Below are 15,353 nucleotides of genomic sequence, written 5' to 3'. Positions count from 1 at the left end.
TTTTTTTTCACCATATTTATCTCCCAATTTTTGTGTCCACAGTAAAAGCCCTCTTATGTACATGGGATCATTGTATGAGCTCCGCTAAGAGCGCCTTATCGTGACCATGGGTAAACCACTGTTTTTGTCACCATAGTTATCTCCCAACTTTTGTGTCCACAGCAAAAGCCCTCTTATATACATGGGATCATTGTATGAGCTCCGCTAAGAGCGCCTTATCGTGACCATGGGTAAACCACTGTTTTTGTCACCATAGTTATCTCCCAACTTTTGTGTCCACAGAGAAAGCCCTCGTATATTAATCCTACAGGGCCGCCTTTTAAACCGAGCCCACCAAACTCTGAAATCAGCCCCAAACCAGTGCTAGTTAGCCAGCCGCCTGCATGCCATCCAACACGATCGTACGCCAACATTCATGATCTTACCTCTTTTCCATGGTATGTATCCTCAGTTAGTCTTTCTGGTCTCAAGCTGACTTGAGTTTGATTTTTGTGTAATGCTGTAATGGTTACTACAGGCTTCTGTAGAGTGTGAACATGTGTGGTTTTGTTCTGACGGTGGTTGGAAGGGAAAGAGAACAAAATAGTAAGCAAACATTTAGTAGAAAGAGTATTATAAAAGCTACCTTTATATCTAAATTCACATGTCCTGTACTTTTCTAATTTTTAAGAATTTCTGCAGAAAGCCACCTAATTTTTTTTTCTTGTTTTCTTTCACTTTGAAAATGTATTTCTCTGTCCTGTTTCTATTTTCTGTTCTGTTTTGTTTATATTGTGACTATTTCACCATAACAACCATGTACATGCCAGATGTCATTGTGTACATACAGACATCATTGTGTGCATGGCAGATATCATTGTGTACATGACAGATATCATTGTGTACATAGCAGGTATCATTGTGTACATAGCAGATATCATTGAATGCATGACATATCATTATGTACATAGCAGATATCATTGTGTACATAGCAGATATCATTGTGTACATAGCAGATATCATTGTGTACATAGCAGATATCATTTGCTTACATGGCAAATATCATTGCATGCATGCACCTCGACTGTACAGAACAGATATCATTGTGCACATGCACCAACAGTGTACATAACAGATGTCATTGTGTACATGCACCAAAACTGTACATAGCAGATGCCATTGTGTACATGCACCAACACTGTACATAGCAGATATCATTGCATACATGCACCAACACTGTACATACCAGATATCATTGCATACATGCACCACACTGTTTTGTGAGACATATCATCACATTGCTTCGCTGACTGCGTTTGTTAGATTCCATTTTAAGTTGCTGTTTTCTTTAAGATGTTGTGAAATTGTGTTAGTTTGTTCTTGCTGTCAGATGTAAGATCATTTCTTGATTTCTAGTGAACATGTGCATCGTGAGTTTTGCCTGCCTGGAAAGGTTTCTTCTGAGGGATTGTTTGACTTACACTTGTTGGGCATTGTAACATTTTGTATTAGGATTGCAAATCCAATCCAATCTGACATTCACAATATACAATTATTTTACCTTCAGTGTTTGTATGTAAATAAAATATAATTCTTTTGTAATCATTCTTTGTTTATTATATTTGCAAGTCTTGAAACAAATCTGTAGAAGCTGTCAGCAGACATTCAATCTCCAAAACTATGCTGGGCTTCAGTCAAAATCTAAGACTTGAGTGTAATATTTTCTTTTCAGAAAGTCAACTGTGAATAAAATCTTCTGTTTTTGACATTAGGTTTGTTGGTGAGATGAGTCGAGAGACTGCAGCGCACAAGCTATCCAATCACAGAAGTGGAACATTCCTAATCCGAGAAAGCGACAATGAAGCTCGGAAGGGGGAGTTTTCATTGAGTATAAAGTAAGTTAGTGTGCGTATGGGGTTTGGATGTCATTGAGTACCAAGTAAGTTAGTGTGCGTATGGGGTTTGGATGTCATTGAGTATCAAGTAAGTTAGTGTGCGTATGGGGTTTGGATGTCATTGAGTACCAAGTAAGTTAGTGTGCGTATGGGGTTTGGATGTCATTGAGTATCAAGTAAGTTAGTGTGCGTATGGGGTTTGGATGTCATTGAGTATCAAGTAAGTTAGTGTGCGTGGGCTGGGGGGGGGGGGTCATTGAGTGTAAAGTAAGTTGTTGTGTGTGGGGCGTTTGGATGTCATTGAGTGTAAAGTAAGTTGTTGTGTGTGGGGCGTTTGGATGTCATTGAGTATCAAGTAAGTTAGTGTGCGTAAGGGGTTTGGATGTCATTGAGTATCAAGCAAGTTAGTGTGTGTGGGCTGGGGGGCGGGGATGTCATTGAGTGTAAAGTAAGTTAGTGTGTGTGGGCTGGGGGGTGTCATTGAGTGTAAAGTAAGTTAGTGTGTGTGGGGCGTTTGGATGTCATAGATTATACAGTAAGTTAGTGTGTGTGGGGCGTTTGGATGTCATAGATTACACAGTAAGTTAGTGTGAGGGGGGCGTTTGGATGTCATAGATTATACAGTAAGTTAGTGTGTGTGGGCTGGGGGGGGGGGTTGTCATTGAGTATACAGTAAGTTAGTGTGTGTGGAGTTTGGATGTCATAGAGTATACAGTAAGTTAGTGTGTGGGGGGCGTTTGGATGTCATAGATTATACAGTAAGTTAGTGTGTGTGGGGCGTTTGGATGTCATAGATTATACAGTAAGTTAGTGTGTGTGGGGTTTGGATGTCATAGAGTATACAGTAAGTTAGTGTGTGTGGGGCATTTGGATGTCATAGATTATACAGTAAGTTAGTGTGTGTGGGGCGTTTGGATGTCATAGATTATATAGTAAGTTAGTGTGTGTGGGCTGGGGAGGGGGTGTCATAGAGTATACAGTAAGTTAGTGTGTGTGGGGTTTGGATGTCATAGAGTATACAGTAAGTTAGTGTGTGTGGGGCGTTTGGATGTCATAGATTATACAGTAAGTTAGTATGTGGGGGGCGTTTGGATGTCATAGATTATACAGTAAGTTAGTGTGTGTGGGCTGGGGAGGGGGTGTCATAGAGTATACAGTAAGTTAGTGTGTGTGGGGTTTGGATGTCATAGAGTATACAGTAAGTTAGTGTGTGTGGGGCGTTTGGATGTCATAGATTATACAGTAAGTAAGTGTGTGTGGGGCGTTTGGATGTCATAGATTATACAGTAAGTTAGTGTGTGTGGGGCGTTTGGATGTCATAGATTATACAGTAAGTAAGTGTGTGTGGGGCGTTTGGATGTCATAGAGTATACAGTAAGTTAGTGTGTGTGGGGCGTTTGGATGTCATAGATTATACAGTAAGTTAGTGTGTGTGGGGTTTGGATCTCATAGAGTATACAGTAAGTTAGTGTGTGTGGGGCGTTTGGATGTCATAGATTATACAGTAAATTATCGTCTGAAAATCTGTAGATCGAAAGCCAAAAAGTTTTTTTAAATTTCTTAAGATTAAAACTATTCCTAATTTTTCTTGAATAAGAAAACACACCTACAGAATTTCAATTGTAAATATTATGTCTTAATTCTGTGTTATTTAGCACCACATGTGTACCCATACAGTAACCTGCAAATAGTTATCTGCTTCCTGATTGCGCTACTCTTCAATTGTTTGACCTTCCTGATCTGCAGAAGGGCATATGTGCTTTGTCAATTCAGTTACTGTTGTGTGTTGTAGATACTGTGATAATGTAAAGCACATTAAAGTGGAGAGAACTCCAGAAAACACGTACTACATCGCAGATGTCAAGTACTTCCACAGTTTAAGGGTAAGTCAAGTACACCAAAAAACATGTACTACATTGCAGATGTCAAGTACTTCCACAGTTTAAGGGTAAGTCAAGTACACCAGAAAACACGCACTACATCGTAGATGTCAAGTACTTCCACAGTTTAAGGGTAAGTCAAGTACACCAAAAAACACGTACTACATCGCAGATGTCAAGTACTTCCACAGTTTAAGGGTAAGTCAAGTACACCAAAAAACATGTACTACATCGCAGATGTCAAGTACTTCCACAGTTTAAGGGTAAGTCAAGTACACCAGAAAACACGCACTAAATCGTAGATGTCAAGTACTTCCACAGTTTAAGGGTAAGTCAAGTACACCAAAAAACACGGACTACATCGCAGATGTCAAGTACTTCTTCAGTTTAAGGGTAAGTCAAGTACACCCGAAAACACGCACTACATCGCAGATGTCAAGTACTTCCACAGTTTAAGGGTAAGTCAAGTACACCCGAAAACATGTACTACATTGCAGATGTCAAGTACTTCCACAGTTTAAGGGTAAGTCAAGTACACCCGAAAACATGTACTACATGGCAGATGTCAAATACTTCCACAGTTTAAGGGTATGTCAAGTACACCAGAAAACACGCACTACATCGCAGATGTCAAATACTTCCCACAGTTTAAGGGTAAGTACATCAGAAAACATGTCCTACATCGCAGATGTCAAGTACTTCCACAGTTTAAGGGTAAGTACATCAGAAAACATGTACTACATGGCAGATGTCAAGTACTTCCACAGTTTAAGGGTAAGTCAAGTACACCCGAAAACATGTACTACATCGCAGATGTCAAGTACTTCCACAGTTTAAGGGTAAGTCGAGCACATCAGAAAACACGTACTACATCGCAGATGTCAAGTACTTCCACAGTTTAAGGGTAAGTCAAGTACACCAAAAAACATGTACTACATTGCAGATGTCAAGTACTTCCACAGTTTAAGGGTAAGTCAAGTACACCCGAAAACATGTACATGTACTACATGGCAGATGTCAAATACTTCCACAGTTTAAGGGTATGTCAAGTACACCAGAAAACACGGACTACATCGCAGATGTCAAATACTTCCACAGTTTAAGGGTAAGTCAAGTACACCCGAAAACATGTACTACATCGCAGATGTTCAGTACTTCCACAGTTTAAGGGTAAGTCAAGTACACCAGAAAACACGCACTACATCGCAGATGTCAAGTACTCCCACAGTTTAAGGGTAAGTCAAGTACACCAGAAAACACGTACTACATCGCAGATGTCAAATACTTTCACAGTTTAAGGGTAAGTCAAGTACACCAGAAAACATGTACTACATCGCAGATGTCAAGTACTTCCACACTTTAAGGGTAAGTCAAGTACACCAAAAAACATGTACTACATGGCAGATGTCAAGTACTTCCACAGTTTAAGGGTAAGTCAAGTACACCCGAAAACATGTACTACATGGCAGATGTCAAATACTTCCACAGTTTAAGGGTATGTCAAGTACACCAGAAAACACGGACTACATCGCAGATGTCAAATACTTCCACAGTTTAAGGGTAAGTCAAGTACACCCGAAAACATGTACTACATCGCAGATGTTCAGTACTTCCACAGTTTAAGGGTAAGTCAAGTACACCAGAAAACACGCACTACATCGCAGATGTCAAGTACTTCCACAGTTTAAGGGTAAGTCAAGTACACCAGAAAACACGTACTACATCGCAGATGTCAAATACTTCCACAGTTTAAGGGTAAGTACACCAGAAAACATGTACTACATCGCAGATTTCAAGTACTTCCACACTTTAAGGGTAAGTCAAGTACACCAAAAAACATGTACTACATGGCAGATGTCAAGTACTTTCACAGTTTAAGGGTAAGTACATCAGAAAAGATGTCCTACATCGCAGATGTCAAGTACTTCCACAGTTTATGGGTAAGTCAAGTACACCAGAAAACATGTACTACATCGCAGATGTCAAGTACTTCCACAGTTTAAGGGTAAGTCAAGTACACCAGAAAACATTTACTACATCGCAGATGTCAAGTACTTCCACAGTTTAAGGGTACGTCAAGTACACCAGAAAACCTTTACTACATTGCAGATGTCATGTACTTCCACAGTTTAAGGGTAAGTCAAGTACACCCGAAAACATGTACTACATTGCAGATGTCAAGTACTTCCACAGTTTAAGGGTAAGTCAAGTACACCAAGAAACATGTACTACATGGCAGATGTCAAGTACTTCCACAGTTTAAGGGTAAGTCAAGTACACCCGAAAACATGTACTACATGGCAGATGTCAAATACTTTCACAGTTTAAGGGTAAGTCAAGTACACCAAAAAACATGTACTACATTGCAGATGTCAAGTACTTCCACAGTTTAAGGGTAAGTCAAGTACACCCGAAAACATGTACTACATCGCAGATTTCAAGTACTTCCACAGTTTAAGGGTAAGTCAAGTACACCAAAAAACATGTACTACATTGCAGATGTCAAGTACTTCCACAGTTTAAGGGTAAGTCAAGTACACCCGAAAACATGTACTACATGGCAGATGTCAAATACTTTCACAGTTTAAGGGTAAGTCAAGTACACCCGAAAACATGTACTACATCGCAGATGTCAAGTGCTTCCACAGTTTAAGGGTAAGTCAAGTACACCAGAAAACATGTACTACATGGCAGATGTCAAGTACTTCCACAGTTTATGGGTAAGTAAATCAGAAAACATGTCCTACATCGCAGATGTCAAATGCTTCCACAGTTTAAGGGTAAGTCGAGCACATCAGAAAACACAGACTATATCGCAGATGTCAAGTACTTCCACAGTTTATGATAAAGTTAAGCCTTTTTGGCCTTGGTGTCAGGGTAAGAAGGTAGGCCATGGCCTGGCTTGTGTTCTGTCAGTGTACAGTGGATCTGGTGTCTGGGTGCATGGGAAGGCTTAAATGTAACTGCAGCCTTTATTTATATCACTATAGAACACCAGCTGATTTCCTTCACTTAGTGATGGGCTGCAATGGCATAGTCATGATAGAATGCTAAAAGCATCATTAAACTGCAATGAAACAAGCACACATTTCCTAGCTTAGTGGTTAGAAAATCTTGTTGTTATCCTGATTTAAATGTTTTGTTTTCAGGAGCTAGTGGAGTATTACCAGCAGTACACACTAAGTGAAAACTTTCCTGATTTAGAGACAACCCTGAAGACACCGATCAAGAACAGCACGGCCGGTGAGTGCTGAACAGTGTGGAGGATTTGTGCACTCACTGGACAATGCTATCATAACAGATGAGAATTATGTATTAAAATGTGGATGGGTGAGAGTGGTGGGTGGTGGTTGTGGTTGTCTGGGGTGGTGGGTGATTGGTGAATGAGAGGTGGGTGTGACGGGTGGTTGGTTCATGAAAAAGGTAGGAGTGAGGGGTGGTTGGTGGGTGTGAGGGTTGGTTGGTGCATGAGAAATGTGGGTGTGAGGGGTGGTTGGTTCATGAAAGAGGTGGGTGTGAGGGGTGGTTGGTGGGTGTGAGAGGTGGTTGGTGTATGAGAAAGGTGAGTGTGAGGGGTGGTTGGTACATGAGATGGGTGAGTGTGAGGTGTGGTTGATGGGTGTGAGGGGTGGTTGGTGCATGAGAAAGGTGGGTGTGAGGGTGGTTGGTACATGAGATAGGTGGGTGTGAGATGTGGTTGGTGGGTGTGAGGGGTGGTTGGTGGTTTCTAGTAGCTCTATGTACTTTTATCTTTGCTGATAAAAATGCTACAAAAAATGTTGAGTATGGCATTAAGAAAAACTCATGAACAAAGAAATAAATAAATGTACATATAATGCCACTATTATCTGTCAGTTGGCTGCATGTTTCTTTCCTGTTTTTTTTTTCTAGCAAAGTATTTTAGAGCGAAGGCAGCAACTGGTAATATAAGGAGTCAGTAATCAGTTAAAAAATAATTTTTGTTTTGAACGCACACTGTTTCGTTGTTTTTTGTTGTTGACAACTCTAAAGCACCATTATAACTTGACAATTAATACACTATAATGAGCTGGTATTTTGGTGTCTCAAACACCGCAGTTTGGGTTGCCTTTTCTGTTGAACACATTTTACACAATCCTTGTTCCATTATTAGACCTTGCCAATACTGGAGGGGACTGTACATGTACATTTAAACATTGTCTGCTAATCCGTCATTGATCAGTTCTCGAGACTTCAAAACAGTTAATTGTTAATCTCAAACTTGGTACGTGGCTTCACCATGTTGATATACAGGTCAATTTTGTGGCTGTTTGGTCCATTTTCCAGAAAAACTGTCGCCATATTTGTCCTGATTTGTGACTTTTGATAACCTTATTTTGACTTCAGTGGTGAACTGTATAGGGTACGCCGTAGCAGCGTTTGACTACGCTGCCACAGCAACCAATCAGCTGACGTTACACCGAGGAGATCGCGTGAAGATCATCAGCAAGGCAGGCGGTGACAAGGGCTGGTGGAAGGGAGAGAAAGATCAGAAAGTAAGTGTGATACTGTCACCATGGTAACATCCACTTAGGTTTGGTGACAAGGGCTGGTGGAAGGGAGAGAAAGACCAGAAAGTAAGTGTGATACTATCACCATGGTAACATCCACTTAGGTTTGGTGACAAGGGCTGGTGGAAGGGAGAGAAAGATCAGAAAGTAAGTGTGATACTGACACCATGGTAACATCCACTTAGGTTTGGTGACAAGGGCTGGTGGAAGGGAGAGAAAGATCAGAAAGTAAGTGTGATACTATCACCATGGTAACATCCATCTAGGTTTGGTGTCAAGGGTGGTGAAAGGGAGGGAAAGATCAGAAAGTACAAGTGTCATACTGTCACCAAGGTAACATCCGCTAAAGGTGTGATCGGTCACCATACAGCATGTAGTAACTTCTACTAAAGTGTGATACTGTCACCATGATAACATCCACTAAGGTGTGATACTGTCACCTTGGTAACATCCACTAATGTGTGATACTGTCTTTAAGTTTTGAATATTGAATGAATTTGATGATTTTTATTGGTTATTGGTTTCCTTGTAGTAACTGTTGTCCAATTAATTTGATTGTAACTCATTTATTGTTTTGTTTTTGTTTTCTGTCTCCAGATTGGTTACTTCCCATTGGCATATGTCACAGAAGAGTCTGACTGATTGGTCCAGATAAGAAACCAGTCAGTACCTTGATGCTGGGTCACATGATTTACATTTTACAAACAACCTTTATGTGATATAGTAATTCAGTAGAAGAAGTTGATAACACACCAAGACATGCCAAAACCTTTACAGAGATTCCTGACTGGCTACAAATTGTACAGTTGGAGAAAAACTTTCTGGGCATGTCCTGAACTGTGTACTGCCGGAACAGCTGATCCAAAAGCTCGAATCCTGTCTCGTCAGAACATTGCTGAACAACTTGAACACATCATCCTTAAAGAATAAAATTTACATCAACAAATTCAGGAGTGGTATACAAAGAGAGACTGATAAAAGCATCACCAGTTATATATTTGATGGTAAAACATGCTTTTCATTGTAGACCGTAGACAGCAGACAGCAGCTTAAAGGACAGCTGCTCAGTGAAGGATTTGAAGCTTCATAGTCAGACTGAGGGATATGGTGTAGGGAAGTACTTTCAGTACACACTTACCTGTAGTCAAATTTAGGAGCGCATTCAGGCTCTAAAAACGACAAAATCGTACTCATGTTAGACAAAATCTGTCATAATTGACCAAGTGGAGTTTAGTTATCGGCTTAGTTTGTTGTCATCTCTATTATGCAGTGTTTGTTGCCATGTCAGTCAGTATATATGTCAGTACTCTAGGTTATATTTTCTTCAGTCCATATCTGTCAGTACTCTAGGCTATATTTTCTTCAGTCCATATCTGCCAGTACTCTAGGCTGTATTTTCTTCAGTCCATATCTGTCAGTACTCTTGGCTGTATTTTCTTCAGTCCATATCTGTTAGTGCTCTAGGCTGTATTTTCTTCAGTCCATATCTGTCAGTACTCTAGGCTGTATTTTCAGTCCACATGTCAGTACTCTAGGCTGTATTTTCTTGAGCCCATATCAGTCAGTACTCTTGGCTGTATTTTCTTCAGTCCATATCTGTCAGTGCTCTAGGCTGTATTTTCTTCAGTCCATATCTGTCAGTACTCTTGGCTGTATTTTCTTCAGTCCATATGTCAGTTCTCTAGGCTGTATTTTCTTCAGTCCATATCTGTCAGTACTGTTGGCTGTATTTTCTACAACCCACATCTGTCAATACTCTTGGCTGTATTTTCTTCAGTCCATATCTGTCATTACTCTAGCTGTATTTTCTTCAGTCCATATTTGTCAGTACTCTTGGCTGTATTTTCTTCAGTCCATATCTGTCATTACTCTAGCTGTATTTTCTTCAGTCCATATTTGTCAGTACTCTTGGCTGTATTTTCTTCAGTCCACATCTGTCAGTTCTCTAGGCTGTCTTGTCTTGAGTCCATATCTGTCAGTACTCTAGGCTGTATTTTCTTCAGTACATATCTGTCAGTACTCTAGGCTGTACATGTATTTTTCTTGAGTCTTTGTCATTCCTTCAGGCTGTATTTTTTCCAAATACATATCTGTCAGTGCTCTAGACTATGCTTTCTTGAGTCTGTATTTTTCAACACTGCAGGATGTAAGTGTCTGCACAGCCTCCTTTCTGTTCAGATTTGTTATGTTTTGACTCTCTGAGGCTCTGTTTCTATGTTTCTGTTTCTATGACTGAATGCTTAATGAAGGAAAAATCAAACAGAAAACTACTTACATGTAGCTGCTCATTGTAAACCTGATCAAACATCTGAGGACAAGAAAACTGTCATGCTATGGACAGTCAGACTACTGACTACAAAGTGCCCAAAATGGACAGTACAAGTAGCTGAAGTCTGCAAACAACAACTACTTCTGTCATGGTTACAGTGAACTCTTACTGACTGAAAGGTGTCCAAAATGGACAGTACATGTGGCTGAAGCCTACCAGCTGCTTATGTCATTGTTACATTGAACAACATCTGACTGTTGAGTGTCAAGACCCAGCTATGTGCAAAATACGTGCAAGCAAAGTGAATGTGTGGAACCAAGTAGAAGTATGCAATGGCGAGCCGGATTGTTTGTTATGCAAAGCTGCATGAAGGTTTGTTTTATGCAGTGTCCCTGAGCATCAAGTGCTTGCCATTGTATGTGATAACACAAGGTCTCCTGCTGTCGTGAAGGTTTGCCCATTGATACCATGCATTAGTTGTACATGTAAATAACAAGTTGCGAAGTCATGAGGCCCTGGAACTTTTATATCTTTTGCATCGAAGTATGTGTATGAAAGACACTGAAACATTTTTTTAAGAAAGAATATGCGCATTTACATGTGACCTGTCATTCTCAAAAAACAACTTTGTGGCTAGTGTTTAAGTATAATTGGGAGTCAGATTTTGTGGGGGGTTTTGACATAATGGTAAAAAAAGACGATACAGAAGTATGTCCGAGATATAATGTGTTAGCAATCTGCGGAAGGTCGTGGATTTCCCGTGGGCTCTGTCTGGTATTCTCCCACCATAATGCCGCCGTCGTGTAAAGTGAAATATTCTTGAGTACAACGTAAAACCCCAATCAAATAAATAAACAAATATAATGTGTTAAGTGACCTTGTGTAGGCTTCCACGTCTTAGCCAATGATGTGATTACAAACGCCAAATTTTCGGCAGGAGGAAAATTTATAGTCAGAAACCAGAACGCAAGTTGGCAAGAATTTACAGAAAACATTGCAAGTCCGTGTGTCATGGAGAGAACTTTCTGAGATTCTGATACTGAAAGCGAAAGTAATTTACAGAGTGTGAAGCAGGAAAGTACTAGATATCTTATTCTGCCGTGTCAGCAGTTTACTCTGTACTGTACAAGATTAATACAGCGGAGATGTGTGGAATACTCCAGAAAAAAACTGTATTGACGAGGATGCTTTGAGGACATGCTGTATGTTGTTAGTGTTACTGGAGAATCCTTAGCGTACCTACGTCCTCATAAACTCCAAATGGTTGTGTCGATGACAATGCTACAGAAATGGATTTTTGATAAAATATTATAAATATATACATGTATGTACGCAATATTTTAGATCGATGTGGTCCATGTTTCTGGCGCAGATTCAGGCTGTAGTATATATGTACTCTTTTAAGTGTACCTGGCCAGTCATGCGCATAGGGGTTTCATTCTATGTGACATTTGTATTGCTCAGGCAGAGGAGGATAGTATAACCCATTTCCCATCTGTGACTTCCCACGTAGAATTTACACCACGTTCTCCCACGTAGAATTTACACACCGGGGTTTCCCTGTAGAATCTACACCCTGGGTTTCTGCATATGTACATACCGTTTGCCTAATGTGTGTTGTCTATCCTTGGCCAAATTATTAACTGTCATTAATATTATTATTATTGTTTTTTGATACACATATGTTTGAAAACCTGGAGTATTTCTATCGGTACGTTTATTCACGGAAAAAGTTCTGTATACTTTCAGTTACTCTGGGAGCTTTTATTAGCTTGTGTTACTGTGTATTTTACTAGACACAATCATTGTGGCCTGCTGACGACAAAACGCGCGTCACAATTCAGGATATGTTTTGCTGTAGTGTAAACTGACTGGTTTTCATTCCGTATTTAAGATGCTTTGTTTAGACTTTTATGTTGGCTCCTGTCATTTGACCCTAAATATTTCCACTTTAATACCGTGCTAAACGTTTGTATATTTGTACATATAACAACGGAAAATGCCTCATGCTTTCGTCTATGTATACACTTTTTTACCTATCAGTTTTCTTGGGGGTACTTCTTCTAGCAGCTGTTGATTTTCGTTTCTGTAATTATTTTAACTTTTTTGAAGTTTATATTTCGAATGTCTGTTTCTGTTTTTTTTTATGTTTCTTTTTTTAAAATCTTTACCGAAGTGCCATTGAGAATTGAGTGAAATCTGCTTTGTAGTATTTTGTGTACCGCTCTTGTGTGGTGGGGCGAATATTTCACAAGATTGGTCTGATTTAGTTGTGTACAAAACTTTATCTGTTATTTGCAATTTGCACTAGCCTTATCTGTTTAGCTTCACTCTTAGATTGGTTTCATTGTTCCTTTCCTTCACTAGTTGATACTGCGTTGACTGCTTTGCTTATGCTCCAAATCACCTGACTTCTTCGCCTGACTGGCCCTACAATTTTCACTGAGTCTAATGCACATATTCAGTGTATCTGTTTGGTCTTTGTTAGCTACTGTTGCTCAACATCCTCCAGTTTCAACCCAATTGATCTTTCGTAATCCCGCGCTGTTGCTCACAGCCAAACGTCCAGCCAATCACCATTTGTAGCTCTTTGCTGGTGACATAATGCAAAATGGACTTTATTATTTCTAAAGGCTATCCAGGATTTATTGATTTTGGTGAAACTTGGGCATGCCTCCTTGCCTCAATGTCAATATATTCTGTCCGAAAATCTGGTGAGAACATTTTATTGTTGGCCGCTAAATCCTCTCTAGCTTTTCGTTGAACTCGTGTATCACGAGAATATTCGGGATCGAGCGAGACATGTTTGTCTGTTTGCTTGCAATTGATTTTATTCACACCGTTGCTTATTTTGTTTCCTTGTCTCTGTCTTGTCTTGTCTGCGAATGTGTCTCTGGTCCTGTCCTATCTTTCGTACTTTTATGTAATGGTCCACAGCCGTCTGGCCCACCTAGTTTCCCCCTTTTGCGCATACGTGGTGGTTCCTTCATTGCCAATTTGTTCCGAAGAATTCCATTAGTATAGAGAGTAGATGTGTTTATGTCGCAGCGCTAGTGAAACGCCCTACAGTGGGTATCGTCATATATTTTTGTTGTAGTACATGTTACTTGTAAGGGGCTTGTGTCCGCCGTTGTTGTTGAACTACATGTGGACACATTAATCATGGACAATACTAGTATTGTGGGCAGGAGTGATAAAGGAGAGGTAGATCAGTGGTCATGTGTACATTTTGGAAACAAATGTTTCTCCTGTTGTTTAATCCAAATTCTCAAGACTATAATTCTGTATGACACTTCATTTTAACACGAGTAAACTCGCGAAATAAAGAATTTTTTTAACCATAATAATTTTTACGTATAGCTTGCATGGTTCGAGCTGGATTGTGTGATGGTTGGATATTTTGGCGGCATCGAATCTACAATGTTCGCTAGCAGTCGAAATATACATACACACACGTGTAAAGGGTACCGAATAACCAGGCTCCCGCCATGTGAAATTTTTGTATGATCTGTTGACGTGTTTTATCCAAGACTGACATTTGTATGTGATGGTGGCTGGAATATGCCTTTCTTTACCAGGGTTGTATGACGGGAAGGATTATTTATACACGTTAACAACGCAAAACATTTTGTTGACACATGAAGGTTCACATATGGCAAGACACCTTCATATATAACGGGCTGCTTAAGCATGATATCATGATAATGGGCATCCGATTGACGTTTAGCTGGGTTCGCACAGTTATAGTAAAAATTCAGGGTGAGTTGCTGCTAAACAGATTTCCTCCAAAATAAGGGAACGAAACAGGTACATACCAAGTTTTAATGTTTAAAATTTTGAAATAAATCCAAGATTGTCTCTTGATCCCTGGGCGTGGTAACGACTTATCGTATTGAAATAGGTCACGCTTTTTTCTCTGCGATATGTAGCTTACTGCTAAGACCGCCTGGCTAATTCACACGTGTAGCCTACCAACACATTGGTGAGTTCCAGATTCTAACTGCGAAGGATTCCGGCTGCGCGGTATAGGTACTGTTCATGAGATCGCACTGGGGTCAACTTATGCACTCCGAACCATCGCCAAGTGTGGCCTCACCTTGAATACTATCGCCAAGTGTGGCCTCACCTTGAATACAGCAGCACCATCGGGAGTGACTGTGCAAAAGTGTGTTACAGTTTAAGTTAGATTGGAAATTTTAGGAATACCAGTGGCTATGTGCAAGGCCAGCTGATATGGTCCAGTGAAGTTGCCACCAAGGTGCCCTATCTAAAACTCCATACAGTTTTCATTTTCGTGATTTTCAAATATGCTATAAGTCTTTTTGTACCGAGTGTATTTGTTTGATCGATATACATAAAACTTCCAGGGAAAGGCCGTGTTGAAGTGTTGATTCCTGCACAGATCCGAGTATAAGTGCAAGCAAGCATTTAAAGGATTCCCTGATATACTGTGACCTCGCCTTAAGACCTTGAAATTTCACACTGTCACCATGGTGATAATGCCCGAGCTAGGAAAACCGGCCACGGCTTGTGATAGTCGCCGTAGAGAACCCAGCACCTTATGCGTCTGCGCAAAAATGTCCTGCTTTAACATGTCCGTTCTTGTGGTTTGTAACAACAACAGGATGGTAATGTTTGCCGGTTGTCTTAAATTTAAGGCCGAACGACAAGTGTGCCGCAGTTACCATTAACCCGTGTCATAATCCGGTCTCCTTTGTCATCCTTACTCTACGGTTCATGTAATACACACTCATAATCCATTTGACATGACCAATGCAATAAAGTATTTTTAGACCATGCA

At 40.2% G+C, this 15,353-nt stretch overlaps 1 protein-coding gene across 4 annotated transcripts in view; it reads left to right on the top strand.

Annotated features, from left to right (window-relative positions):
• The window catches only part of LOC135480265 (protein vav-like), an 85,023-nt gene extending 69,670 nt beyond the window's left edge, over positions 1 to 15,353 (top strand). For 3 of the 4 annotated variants that reach the window (XM_064760059.1, XM_064760056.1, XM_064760057.1), the window contains 6 exons: positions 283 to 437; positions 1,752 to 1,874; positions 3,667 to 3,757; positions 6,904 to 6,997; positions 8,120 to 8,268; positions 8,881 to 15,353. In XM_064760059.1, the coding sequence (XP_064616129.1) occupies positions 283 to 437; positions 1,752 to 1,874; positions 3,667 to 3,757; positions 6,904 to 6,997; positions 8,120 to 8,268; positions 8,881 to 8,925 (657 nt within the window). In that variant the 3' untranslated portion in view covers positions 8,926 to 15,353. The remainder of the gene's footprint in view (positions 1 to 282; positions 438 to 1,751; positions 1,875 to 3,666; positions 3,758 to 6,903; positions 6,998 to 8,119; positions 8,269 to 8,880) is intronic. The other variant, XM_064760058.1, reaches the window with a different exon arrangement.

Source organism: Liolophura sinensis, chromosome 13 (genome assembly GCF_032854445.1).
Source record: "Liolophura sinensis isolate JHLJ2023 chromosome 13, CUHK_Ljap_v2, whole genome shotgun sequence".
Classification (NCBI taxonomy): Eukaryota; Metazoa; Mollusca; class Polyplacophora; order Chitonida; family Chitonidae; genus Liolophura; species Liolophura sinensis.
Note: the sequence above shows the minus strand (reverse complement) of the source record. Positions and strands in the feature narration are given on the sequence as shown.